General features: G+C 35.6%; 1 protein-coding gene across 2 annotated transcripts in view; it reads left to right on the top strand.

Moving 5' to 3' along the window:
* ppp3cca (protein phosphatase 3, catalytic subunit, gamma isozyme, a) overlaps positions 1-14,069 on the top strand; it is a 39,399-nt gene that overhangs the window by 16,689 nt on the left and 8,641 nt on the right. For both annotated transcript variants that reach the window (XM_051895691.1, XM_051895692.1), the window contains exons 4-10: positions 2,336-2,447; positions 7,602-7,747; positions 7,844-7,983; positions 10,190-10,267; positions 10,556-10,650; positions 11,909-12,034; positions 13,013-13,090. In XM_051895691.1, coding sequence (XP_051751651.1) covers positions 2,336-2,447; positions 7,602-7,747; positions 7,844-7,983; positions 10,190-10,267; positions 10,556-10,650; positions 11,909-12,034; positions 13,013-13,090 — 775 coding nt within the window. The remainder of the gene's footprint in view (positions 1-2,335; positions 2,448-7,601; positions 7,748-7,843; positions 7,984-10,189; positions 10,268-10,555; positions 10,651-11,908; positions 12,035-13,012; positions 13,091-14,069) is intronic.

The raw sequence follows: 14,069 nt of genomic DNA, 5'->3' as shown, positions 1-14,069 counted from the left end.
ATCTATGATATTAAATATTTATGATATTTAACATTTATTAATCTTTTTAATGCAGTGAAACTATTATTATAGTCCTCATGTCTCTCACAGCATACAGTTTGAACTCTGACAGTCTTAAAGTCTGGCTAAATGTTTTGTTAAAGGTGGTGAATTTAAGCAGTTTGGGATCAGTAAGATGTTTTTGAAAGAATTCCTAATGCTCTCCAAGGCTGCATTTATTTGATTAGAAATACATTAAGAAAAGTAATATTGCGAAAAGTTATTACAATTTAAAATAAGTGTTTTCTATTTGGATATGTTTTAAACTGTTATTTATTTCTGTGATGGCAAAGCTGAATTTTCAGCAGCCTTTACTCCATTCTTCAGTGTCACATGATCCTTCAGAAATCATTGTAATATGCTGATTTGCTGCTCAAGAAACATTTATTATTATAATATGAGCAGTATTAATGTTAATGTTAATATATCAGTATCAATATAGACAAAAATGGTCTTGAAATTTTTTTGTTGAAGGTGGCGAATTTGTTAAAAACCGTAATGATTCTTAAAACGCCTCATATGTATGTAGTTTACCATGCTGAAAGTATATGTCTCTGAATTCTGTGAATTCCTCCCCTTTAAAACTCCACAGCACAAAACATTAAAGCTAAAAAAAAAAAATTAAAACAATTAAGTAAACTAATTGACCTCAATAATTGGTTGATCGATGACTAGTTGACTATCCCCGATCCATCCCTGTTATTAAACCAGGCGATAACCTGAAGCACCATGTAAACTTTAGGAAAAAACAGGCTCCTATCTGTGTCGTTCTCTCTGTGTCGTCTGCCATTCATCAATAATAGCCTTCGTTCAGGTCCTCCTCTCATGGCCACTATTACCTGCAATTTTCAGCTCATTATTCCTCTTGCGTAGGCTCCAGTCCCAGCTCTCGGTGCTGCCGCATGCCACCCCCCTCGCACCCTCCTCCGTGTCTATTATTTCACATGTCATTTAAATGCACACCTGTCGTCCTTGGTTACCTTGGTGTCCTGTTCTCCCCACGTTGAGTGGTGTCTGGGATTTTGCATGCAAATGAAAGGGGGTGTGTGTGGGGGGGGTGTAGATTAGGATAAATGGATTTTAATGAAGCTAAATAGAGTGTGTGTATGTACTCTGTACTGTACAGAAGATCAGGCATCTCACTCGAACGCACATTGTATTGCCAAGGTTTTGTGTTGTCTGCTGCCAAACACGGTCTATACTTTAGTGTGAATTTTAGATGTGTAAATGAACCAAACAAATCTGTTGTTTAGAATAATGTATCATTGGGAATAATTAACATGTGACCACTCACTCCCACCTTTGTAGTCCCTCGTGCACCCAGTTGGCCATCTGTTGAGCACCAAACAGTGAAAGGACACTGATTGTGCCATAATCTTGCCACTGGGCATTGAAAACAATGTCAGATTGCTTTTAAAGGGTTAGTTCACCCAAAAATACATTTATGCCATTTAGTACTCACCCTCATGTTGTCCCAAACCTGTAATACCTTCGTTCATCTTCGGAACACGAATTGAAATATGTTTGATGAAATCCAAGGGTTTCTGAACCACACATAGGCAGCAACGTCATTGCGCTTTTGAGGTATTAAAGACGTCGTTAAAATAGTCCTCGTGACTACAGTGGTTCAACCTTAATGTTATGAAGCAACAAGAATACTTTTTGTGCACAAAAACAAAACAAAAATAATGACTTTATTCAACGATTTCTTCTTTTCCCTGTTGGTCTCCTACACTGTTAATGTAGTGAACGCAGTGCAGCGCTTCCGTGTTTACATCCGAGCACCGGCTCAGTATTGGCCGACTTATTATTGTTTTGTTTTGCGCACAAAGTATTCTCGTCACTTCATAACATTAAGGTTGAACCACTGTAGTCGCATGGACTTTTTTAACGATGTTTTTACTACCTTTCTGGACCACAAAAGGTGCAATGATGTTGCTGCCTTTGTGTGCTTCAGAAATCCTCAGATTTCATCAAAAATATCTTAATTTGTGTTCCGAAGATGAACGAAGGTCTTACAGGTTTGGGACAACATGAGGGTGAGTGCTTAATGACACAACTTTTATTTTTGGGTGAACTAGCCCTTTAAAAATTCATGCACCCTTATTTGAATCAAGAGGCCTCACATTTTATTGTAAGCATCAATAAAAGGATTAAAATGGGATTTTTCCCCAGTTTATTAATGTAAATTACGTATGGTCTTCACCTCTGCTATTTTCCTCACATAGCTATTCTGGCTGACATTAATAGTCAAGTATCTTCAGAATTATAAGTGTCTTTCTCTCTCTCTCTTTAGTGTGTGCTGTTCCTGTGGACACTGAAGATCAACCACCCCAACACCCTCTTTCTCCTCAGAGGCAACCACGAGTGTCGGCACCTCACAGAATACTTCACCTTCAAACAGGAATGTGAGTGCTGTGGGAATGTACCGTCTAGAAGTGCTGAGAGCTAAGTGATGTGTTGGCTCGAACCGTTCGCCAGCCTTTTCCGTACTTTCACTGATGTTCCCTCTTTGATGTCTGAAAAGCTGCATTTTCAGTCAGCTGTCGCCAGCTAGCACTTTCATTTACCTTGTGAACAATATAACATTACTCTTGCAGTTAAAGGGATAGTTCACCCAAAAATGAAAATTCTGTCATCATTTACTCACCCTCAAGTATGGGAAAAAAATACTATGGCAGTCCATGGCTATCGTGAACTGTTTGGTTACCGACATTCTTCAAAATATCTTCTTTTGTGTTTAACAGATGAAAGAAACTCATACAGGTTTGGAGGGTGAGTAAATGATGACAGAATTTTCATTTTTGGGTGAACTATCCCTTTAAGGTTTCAAATTTGATAATACTTATTAGGGGGGACCCCATACTTTAGCTTTTTAAAAAGCGTATAGGGGTCGTCTGCTAGTGGTGACTATAACTTTCTTTTACTGCTTTGCCTATGGCTAACATCACATCAGTGTAGTTTTGTTGGAATTAGAGGGCCAATATGGTCTCATTTATCGTGTTGCCTCAGAGAACCACTTTAGCAAATTAGCAATTCATATTTGAATGAATTGAACATCTTATTACTTAACTAACTTTCACTTAATATGGGTTAAAACTACACAAGGCAGCTGCTCGCACTGTTTTTTTACATCAAGTTTGGCTGGAACATATTTACTGTTTCAATCTCCCAGCATGCCAGAGTCACACAATATGGTCACTGCCTACTGATGCCATTGCTGACTGTTTTGGATCAAATTTAGCAATCTTCCTAGTAGATAAAAATGTTCTGATAAAAATTTTAATTTAAATTTAAAATGCATGTTTTTTTTATTTTGTTTTTTTTAAAGCTCCAGGTTTGCTGTGATTTTTGTAGATTGAAAAAAAAAAAGAAAAAGTTAGTTGCCAAGGCAACATTTTTAATATTCATTTAAGTTTATTAAAAACATTTTTTTTTTTTTCATCTAATATTTATATTTTATTTTATTTCAGTTTTATTTCAAATAATGGAAAAGATTTTTAATAGTTTTAGTTTTAGTTAACCATAACACTGCCTTGCATAACTGACTTACAGTAGTGGCCAAAATTGTTGTCCGGAGAGGATTTCTTTTTTTTTTTTTTTTTTTTTTTTTTAATGAAGCAAAAATAAAACCCTAAACGTTGATAAGGTATTTATCTGGCAAAATTATTTGTCAAAAAAATGCAAACTACAGCTGCAGGTTTTATTTCACTATGCAAAAAAATAAATAAATAAAAAAAGCTCAGGAAAAATCATACATTGACTACAACATAATTAATTAGTTATTGATATTTGTTGGTTCTCTCTTGTTTTTGCATGTGTTCATAATTTCTTTGTATGACTGCCTGTCCAAAAATTATGACCACACAATTTGACGTTTCATCGCGTTATCATAAATAAAACAATTGACTCCTATGTAATATGATTACAAATTCATTAAATAAATTGTTAATAATAATTAAATGAAGGGTGAAGATGACAATTTGTCAAGACCAGACATCACTTTTGGACACTACTGTATAATTACCTAAACACATATTGGCACATAACTCCTATAGACCTTAATAAGAGTAGATGTCATATTTAATTTGTTGCCATGGGGGTCAGGGGTCAGTTTTTCATAATGCAGTGATTGCTTAGCCAACAAAACATTATAAATATGCCTGTCCACATATTTCCAGTGGATGACAAAGGGTTGTGAAAATAAGAAGACATTAATAAGAAGATAATAAGAAGTTTTAGAACCTTAAGACAAACAAATTACTGTCTCAAATTGGTCTCTACTCTCTTTAGCAACCTTTTTAAGACTGAATGAATATTCCCACTGCTGTGAGAGGTGGTTCATAAAGAAGTGCTGTCTTTGTTTTACAGGCTTTACGTGCTCTGTTTTCTGCAAACGGCACTTTGTCCTTCTGAGAAAATAAGCTAGCAGACAGCTCTATTAGAGTAAGGTTTGTAGAGCTCAATGTCTGCTGCCAGAAAGTGTCCAGGTGTGAGTTATTAGTATGCTGGATAGTGAAGTGGCTGGAGCTCATCTGGCTCACAAAGAGACAAACCCGATGAGCCGTTGTACACTATGCGCAGCATTACCTCTCCTGATTTATGAGAGAGTAATGTCTTTTCATTGTGAAGCCTCTCATTAGCATTCTTTTACAATAATTTATTTAAAACCTTAATTCAATGCAGCATGACCAGCCAAGATCTCAAATAGAGACGCAAGGAGCTGTTTAGCTTCTTTTCAGGCTTGGATTTATTCACGCTCCAGTTGCTTACAAATACAGAGACATATTTGTTATCCGAAAGGATATTTCTACACAGGGATTTCTTCTCTTTCCGTCTGATGTGGTCGACCCTGGTTTGCATCTACTGAGCCAGGGACCCATCTGCTAGGAGGTTATTACAGGTCTCCTAAAGCCAGTGTTAGATCACATGACCAACCTGGACTTATTTTCAACTGTTGACACCTGAAGTGTTTATGCCCTTCTTCCCTTTATGTCATAGCAGCAGCTGCATTTTTTTAAATTTAATTTTGAAACACTTGTCACTTGTAATATATTAGCTAAATTGCTAGCATTAGCTAGTGTGACATCTTGTTTTAGTTTATAATGTAGGTTTGTAATTTGTGAAATACAGACTGTTTCACGGAAATAGCTACAAATTGAGTTGTTTACATGAGTGTGCTTGAAAGAAGTTGCTTGTTTATTTATAAATTTATTATATTATGTAAGTTATATTCAATCTTTTAGCTAATGTCATGACTACCCTTGTAAAAAAAAAAAAAGAACACCTTAGCATACTTTTTAAATTATTACTTACTACAGAAATATGTTTTAAAAGAATATACTTAAGTGCAAACAGAATGTGATGTTTATAGACACTTAATTGCATGTTAATTGCAATTAAATGAAATATTAAATGCATTTAGATGAACTTTAGAGTGCTTTTTTCGACCCACTTAAGAATTATGTTCAACTTTATATGTAATTTCATAATTACGTCTTCTATTGTCTTTTTGAAATATGGTGTGTACTGAGAAGCATTTTTAGTAAACCAAAATATACTTTAATGTCAGTTCTAATGACACTTGTATGTCATGTATTTAAATATATTTGTAATTACTTATATTGTAATTAATGATCAAGTTGCTATTTGTTACATTTAATATATATTAACTTTAATTTTTACATTTTAAAATATATCATTGAATAACACACTACAAGGGAAATTCATTAAAAATAAATTTTTAAATATACTTTTAAGAGTACACTACAAGAAACACATTCATTACTTTTTTCGCAAGTGAATGACGGCCATGTATATAATCTTTTCTAGTATACTAGCACTTGCTACCATAGTATATTATATCATACTTTATTATATTTTTGCTTTTTTTAATCCAAATTGAATTTAAATTAAGTTTCGTTTGAACATCTGATTAAAACCCTGGTTTTGTTTTTCTATGGGTCAGTGGTAGTCTATTGTGCTCAAAATGAACACTGTTTGCTATTAAGCTCATATAATAGCGTTGAGGCTATTGTGCTCTGCATAACAAAGATGGAGGTGGTTTCATGGTAGAATGTTTAGTGGAAGCCCAAGTGCTCTTCATGAGACCTCATTCGCAGAGCGAATGTGTAATTCGGTTTGGTGAATAACCCAGCTGTATTTAGTGGAAACTAAGACAAGACTAATGAGACTACTTCAGTCCATACTGAAGTATTAATAAGCTTAATCAGCAGCTGAATTAAGTATTCGCATTGCACTAATTAGGCTCATTTGAATTTAATTGAATAGTCCCTGCTACTTTTGTGTCTGCTTGGTGTCAGGTTTTGTCGCTTTAGGTGTAGTTATTACTACGTACAGATGTGCTGGTTGTCATCACAAAATATTATGCACAAAAAATGTAACATGATCTTCTTGATGATGATGAAAAAAAATAAATAGTGTATGTATTTGAAGATCAAAGATCTGTAAGGTCTGTGTCAACACCTCCAGTATTTGCTCATTTCCAAGTCAAAAATGAATTAATAATAATTAATAATAACACTGAGAGATGTCCAAAAATCATTTAAACAGCAATTTCAGCATCACATGAAGTTGTTGTTTTCGACATAAAGTTATGTTACACTTCTTGATTTGAGGAAGCAGTCATTCTTGCTGGCATTAAGTGATCAAATCGACTAGTATTTAAATTGATAAATTCATTAACATACTTTTTTAGTGAGTAATATACTGGAATACATTTTAAATTACCCCTGCCATCTCATTGTGTTTGGGGTCAGTAAGATTTTCTTTTTTAAAGAAATTAATACTTTTATTAAGCAAGGATGCATTAATTTGAACAAAAGTCAAAATAAAGGCACTTATAATCTTACAAAACATTTCTATTTCAAATAAATGCTGTTCTTTTGAACTTTCTATTCATCAATCCTGAAAAAAAAAATGTGGAAAAAATGTTCATGGTTTCCACAAAAGTATTGAGCATGTTTCTTGAGCCATTACAGGATTAAATTACATTTTACAATTACATTTTAAATAAAAAAACACATGGTTCAAATTTGTTATAGTGTTTTACAGTATTACTTTCAAAAACATTAAAAACTCATATTAACCTCAAGTAGCAAATGTATTTCCTTTTCAAGTTATTTTTGGTGCAATAAACAAACATTTTTCCTGCCCAAGATATATTTAGGGAAGTTTTTAAAGAATTCTAGAAATGTACATTTATTTGAATTAGGCTGTGTATAAAAATCAAATTGAATCATTTTTCTTTTGAACTGAATCAAAAACCAGCGAAGTCTGTCATCTCAAAATATTCACACTCCTAATTAGTTGGATTTCAATACATTTTGTCAAAAGTTATTAAATAAATTGTTTTGGACAAAATCGGCTATGACAAAAAGTGGTGGCGACATGTCCTACCCATCATAAATGACACCTATGCTCTTTCTGTATAGTAGTTCAAATACCAAGGTCAGCCTTTGATAAAAATGTTATTGAATTTCTTGACTTCAGTGCACCAAACTTTAATTCAGTCATACTTTTTTGTCTCTATCCCCTTGCAGGTAAAATAAAGTATTCAGAGAGGGTTTATGACGCATGTATGGAGGCCTTTGACTGCTTGCCTCTTGCAGCTCTTCTAAACCAGCAGTTTCTCTGCGTACACGGTGGCCTCTCACCAGAAATCAACTGCTTAGATGACATTAGGAAAGTAAGCATCTGTTTATGTCCTTTTTCTTACAGCCTTTTTATTGGAAAACAAGATGTGTTCATGCCTCCTCCTTTGTCTTTGCGCTGTGTTATGCAGTTAGACAGGTTTAAGGAGCCCCCGGCATTTGGGCCTATGTGTGATTTGATCTGGGCCGACCCGGGAGAGGACTACGGCAGTGAGAAGACGGCAGAGCACTTTAACCACAACTCAGTCAGAGGCTGCTCCTATTTTTTCAGGTACTGGAGCAAAGCTGTTCATTGGGTTAGATTTCCCAGATTTATAGAAATATAAATTACAGCTTTATTGAACATGACTCGCAATAAAAATATATATAATAAAAATATATTTACCTTGATTTTCTTTTTTTCACACATCACAAATTAAATTGTTTTAAATTATAATTCAATTTATATTATAAATATATAAATTATAATTTGATTATATGAAATATTTGTATTATAATTAGTATTTTTACATTATTTTCACACAATAAATATTAAAATGGTTCATGTTTATTTCATTATTTGTTAGATTATAAAAGTTTTAAACATAATTCCTGTTTTATGATCTATTTTTATAGTTTTAAGTCAAAGGCAATTGAAAAGTAGCATATGAAGCCATAATAAAAAAAAGTTTCCAAGTCAGTTTTATTGTGATCTTCATATAACAAAAAAAAAGTTTAATTTTGTAATACAGATCACCCCCCTCAAGGACATAAAGTGCCTAAAGTTGAAGAAATGGCTTTGTAGGAGTCATTAAATCTTGATTTTTTTTTATTTTTTTTATTAATACATATTACATTAATACATATGCTGTAATTTACTTTTTTTTTTACTGAAATTTTATAGAAAATCATAGATTGTTGAATGTAGCTTATTTTGACATATTGAACATTTGGATGAGTAACCAATTATTTTTTTTTTTACATTAAAGTTTTTACACCCAAAAATGAAAATTCTGTCATTAAGTACTCACCGTCATGTCGTTCCACACCCTTAAGACCTTCGTTCATCTTCGGAACACAAATTAAGATATTGTTGATGAAATCCGAGGGTTTCTGATCCACACATAGGCAGCAACTTCATTGCACCTTTTGATGTCCAGAAAGGTAGTTAAAAACATTGTTAAAATAGTCAACGTGACTACAGTGGTTCAACCTTAATGTTATGAAGTGACGAGAATACTCTTTGTATGCAAAAACAAAACAAAAATAATGACTTTATTCAGCAATTTGAACCATTGTCATACGTAGTGAACTCAGTGCAGGCTTCCTTGTTTACGTCTGAACACAGACTCAGTATTGGCCGAAGCTGAACACCTGAGCAGCACGACGCATGCATGTGATGCTGACACAGGATCCGGCCAATAATGAGCCGGCATTCGACATTTGTTTTTGCGCACAAAAAGTATTCTCGTCGCTTCATATAATTTAAGGTTGAACCACTGTAGTCACGTTGACTATTTTAACCATGTTTTTAACTACCTTTCTGAACGTCAAAAGGTGCAATGACTTTGCTGCCTAGGTGTGGATCAGATACCCTCGGCTTTCGTCAAAAATATCTTCATTTGTGTTCCCGAAGATGAATGAAGGTCTTATGGGTTTGGAACGACATGTACTTAATGTGACTTTTTCTTTGACCAGATTCTTTATACTTTCTTATGAATGTGCAACTGAGTCATTTGGGCATCGGTGAACTGGTGCGGAAATCCTGTCTGATTTATGCTGAAATAACCTGACTGGTGTCACCCAGCTGGTTTCATTCTGGGTGTATATATAAGTGTGTTTATTCACTGTTTGCTTGTCCAGCTGGCATTTGTTTGTACCACGCCAACTAAATGCTAACAAAGTGCAGGTGGTGGTCATATAGCTTGAGAGTTCACTGTACTGAGATTGAATGGATTTAAAGAGAACTAGGCCTGGGCGGTATATTGAGTTTGTGAGATATATTTTTGTATATACGATATAGGATTATATAGGATGTGGCAATACCCTTCGATATACATTAGTTTGATGTTGCGAATGCGTCTGAAAAATAGCGGAGGACACAGAGTGAGCTGCTTCGGGGAAAGTGCATAAACTAAATTGTCCGATAAACATTAAACATGCTTTTTTTAAGGGCTTCAAAATGACTTTTAAGCAAAACGCAGTGTGCCCCGTCAGGTGCTCTGTATACATGTGCTGACAGATAATGTGTGCTGTTACCAAGATATATATTTTATATCTCCATTCAGCCAAAAAATACAGAGATAAGATTTCTGGTCCATATCGCCCAGCTGTAAGGAGAACCCCCCAAAAACGTATTAAGAATTGTCCAGTTCATTGGCTCGTGTTCTGTTCAGTATGACCAAGTGCTTCAGAGGGGTTGATATGTTGAAAGGGAGTTAAAACAACTTCATCACTATGACAACCTCAAAAGTTTTTGTCTTTCTCTTGTTTTACAGTTATGCAGCAGTCTGTGACTTTTTGACAAACAATAACCTTTTGTCAGTAATTAGAGCTCATGAAGCACAAGACGCAGGGTAAGTATTGAGTCTGCTGTTTCATGATATTAAGACTGAAATAGCTTGTGCTTTCTTTGCTAATTTGAGCTTTTGCTAGTTTAATCTTGTGATTACAGTGTCTGCCAATTAAGAAAAAAAAAAACATCTGAAACTGTGGATCATTAGATCATTACTTACTGACTTTGAAAAGAACACATTATCTGACAATAGCAAAGAGCACTTCCTGTATTGATCCACGCCAGATGCCTTTTTTGACATGCTGAGCTAATCTACAACCAAAGAGATTTGTGTGCATTTCTGTTTCAGGTACAGGATGTACAGAAAAAGTCAGACGACAGGCTTCCCTTCATTAATTACCATTTTCTCAGCACCAAACTACCTAGACGTCTATAACAACAAAGGTATGTTAGTTTATACACCACCTTGTTTAGTGCAGGTTTTGTCAAACTTTTTTTAAACCAAGGGCACCTTTCATAATCCCAAACTTTTCGCAGACCCTTCCCCAGCATCATTATTACCAATGAAATGGAAATCGCAGCCCGTTTGATAAAGCATTGTGAGTTTGAAGAAATCGATTCAATTACGTCACTCGCAATCAACTTTGCAGTCCCATATTCTCAGCTAACAAGAAAGAGTGAGCCTTTAATTTGAACCTCTGGATAATGTAACAATTGCCAGCCATACAAAGAGAATATGTACCCTGCAACTCAGCCATAATTATTGCCATATTGACCTTAAACTGTCTATACATCTAGAGCTTTAGGGTGTACTCACACTAGGCACGGTTGCCTTGAACCGAGCCCGAGCGCGATTGTCCCCCCTCCCCACTCCCCCGCTGGCCTGCACTCACACTTACACTTAACGTTCCAGGCCGAAGCACGCTTACGTCATATATGATGCAACTTTTTGAATGGAAGAAAACAGGAAGAAATGCACTTTCGCTGAGATACTGTCTAATATATAGGCCAGTGGTCCTGGAGGACCCCCAGCCCTGCACATTTTGTATGTCTCCCTATTTCTGACACACCCATTTCAGGTCTTGCAGTCTCTACTAATGAGCACATGAGTTGAATCAGGTGTGATATGTCAGGGAAACATACAAAATGTGCAGGGCTGGGGTTCCTTCAGGATAGGTTTGGGAACCACTGATATAGGCTATTTATAATTTATGCCACGCAGCGATATTCAATAGCACGTATCACAGGATTATTACGAAGGCAGCTCACGTTAATGGAGGAATTTGCAGCTTTACTCGCAAACTACAATTCCTGTTCATCAATAAGGTGAGAATTAGATCCGTTATAAACTCAAATACACTTGAATTAATTACATGAATTGATAAGTGTACTATCAAAGTAGTAATAAAGATGTTTGCCATCATAATGATGACAGTAGCGCACACAAAAGGAGTAACTGTTCCGTGCTCTGGCACGGTTAGCGCTCACACTGCATGCAAACCGCGCTCGCCCAACTGAACCACGCTCTGGCCCACCTCATCCAAGTGGGCCAGGGCTCCTAGTGTGAGTACACCCTTAAAGTGTCAGATGACTGTTCGTGAACCTGCATGGCAGCCTACCAGGTTCCTTTTTTTTTTTTTTTTTTATTGGTTGAACACTTTCATGAATGTACATGACATTTCCCTGTGTTTTTATTCCACAGCGGCTGTATTGAAATATGAAAACAACGTCATGAATATTAGACAGTTCAACTGCTCTCCTCACCCGTACTGGTTACCCAACTTTATGGATGTGTTTACATGGTCGCTGCCCTTTGTGGGCGAGAAAGGTAAGTGTCCAAACTGAGACCTGAAGTGGGAGTTGTGATTTTCAGGGACTGTGGGACTGAGATGGTTCGTAGAATTTGGCTGGCCATGTGAAGGAGAGGCAACAATGCCCTTGTTGTTGGTACGTCTTTGGTGACTGTCCTCTCTGTGGGAAGAATACAGAAAAATTCAAATCTTAAACATCATATTAAAGTGCTCCTATAATTTTGTTTTGGAGTTCTCCTACAATAGACTTGCATACATCCAAGGTCAAAAAACACTTTAATTTTCTCATAATATACATTGCTGTATCACATCTTTTCCCTCAGTGTTTGAAATGGGTCGATCAAAGATCCAACCTCTCTAAACCCCTCCTTTCTGTGAGCGTACTCTGCTATGATTAGTCGGATGGCCCAGTTGATTGGTCTAACGCTTACAGTGTGTGTTGGAAACGAAACGGCCATTAACATATCTGAATTTCAGCTCTGGAGGCTTCCTCAGCACTTGTTTGTTGTTTAAGGGCAGGTCAAAAGTAGACACTGTTCGCAGGAAGCCAGTGAAGACCATAGGCTGGCATTATGCAAATTTGTTACAAACCAATGTAGGTTCAAGCAGGAAGTAAGGCTGGAATTACGACTCGTTTCAGGCAGTTCAGAATCAGTTATTCTTTTGGGAGACAATTTGTTGTGCAATTTGATATTTGAAACTTTGCAGACCTTTTACATTCACAAACAGCTATATTACACAATATGTGAACGGTGATATTCGAAAAAACCTAATAGGGCACTTTAACATCATATTATTTGTGCCAGCTTGTTCAAGGAAACAGTCTTTTTTTAAGTGTACATGGCTATAAGCACCATGAAATCACAGATATTTTGTCATAGAATTTAAAGTAGTATTTTAAAGAGAAGCTCTAGGAACAATGGACCACTGGATAAAGAACTGCATGGACACAAATATTATGTAAAATGTCTAACGAGGAGGTTCTCTATTTACAGTGACTGAGATGTTGGTGAATGTCCTAAATATCTGCTCAGATGATGAACTCATGTCAGAGGGAGATGACTTATGTGAAGGTAAGGGTGTTCACTTACAAACACAGTATACAATTGAGATTAATTAAAGTTTGGTAAGCCGACAACTGCCTTATGGGCTGATTTCCATTTGCTCCACGATCAGTGACATAATTTAATGCAGAACAGCTTGAATGTGCTTCCAGCAGAGTGTGTGTGTCTGTGCTGTATGTGTGAGCGTCTGTCTGTCTGGTCATCATCAGCGTAGACAGCAGGTCCTCAGAAGTGTCCAACTGTCATTCTGGCTGTCTAAGATGCTCTCCCTGGAGGTCTGATGTCTGCTTATGTCATCCCATGATACTTCCTTCTTAGACAGCTTGTTCTGAAGAGTAGAATTCACAAGATGCATTCTCTTATGTAAAAACAGTAATATTGTGATATATATTACAATTTAAAGTAACTGATTTCTATTTTAATATATTTTAAAATATAATATAAAGACTATGTAGGATTGTGGTTTTGCCTTGTGTAATTATTAAACCGGAAACTGATCTGCTTAAATAATTAGAGCGAAGGCGTGACACTCTTCTGTAAATACTCTCAAGCCCACACAAGGCTAATGGTGCTGTTGGCTTACAATGTGCACCTTGAAAGCACTCCAGGCTCACTTTATTTTTTTCATTTGAGTAATTCCAAACAATTAAAAAAGAATTCCAAACAATTTCAAACTCTTATAAAAAAAAGGCGGATATGACAGCATATTCCCATATTTGGAGCGAAAAACGTATTAAATTGTCAACTACACAATGAAGCACTAAGGACTTCCTTTAGTTTTCTGCCATATCATATCTAAAATAATAGTAATAGTAAATATTAAGCAATTAAATAATAATTAATAATAGTGATAATAATATAATAAACTAGTAATAATAATATAATAATGATAATAATAATAATAATTATTGCTCAGGAAGTCAATGTGATCCTCAGCATCTCCCCCTCCTTTCCTTAACTGTTTTGTGGGTCAAAGGTCCTATAGGGT

Source organism: Ctenopharyngodon idella, chromosome 5, assembly GCF_019924925.1.
Source record: "Ctenopharyngodon idella isolate HZGC_01 chromosome 5, HZGC01, whole genome shotgun sequence".
In the NCBI taxonomy this organism is placed as follows: domain Eukaryota; kingdom Metazoa; phylum Chordata; class Actinopteri; order Cypriniformes; family Xenocyprididae; genus Ctenopharyngodon; species Ctenopharyngodon idella.
Note: the sequence above shows the minus strand (reverse complement) of the source record. Positions and strands in the feature narration are given on the sequence as shown.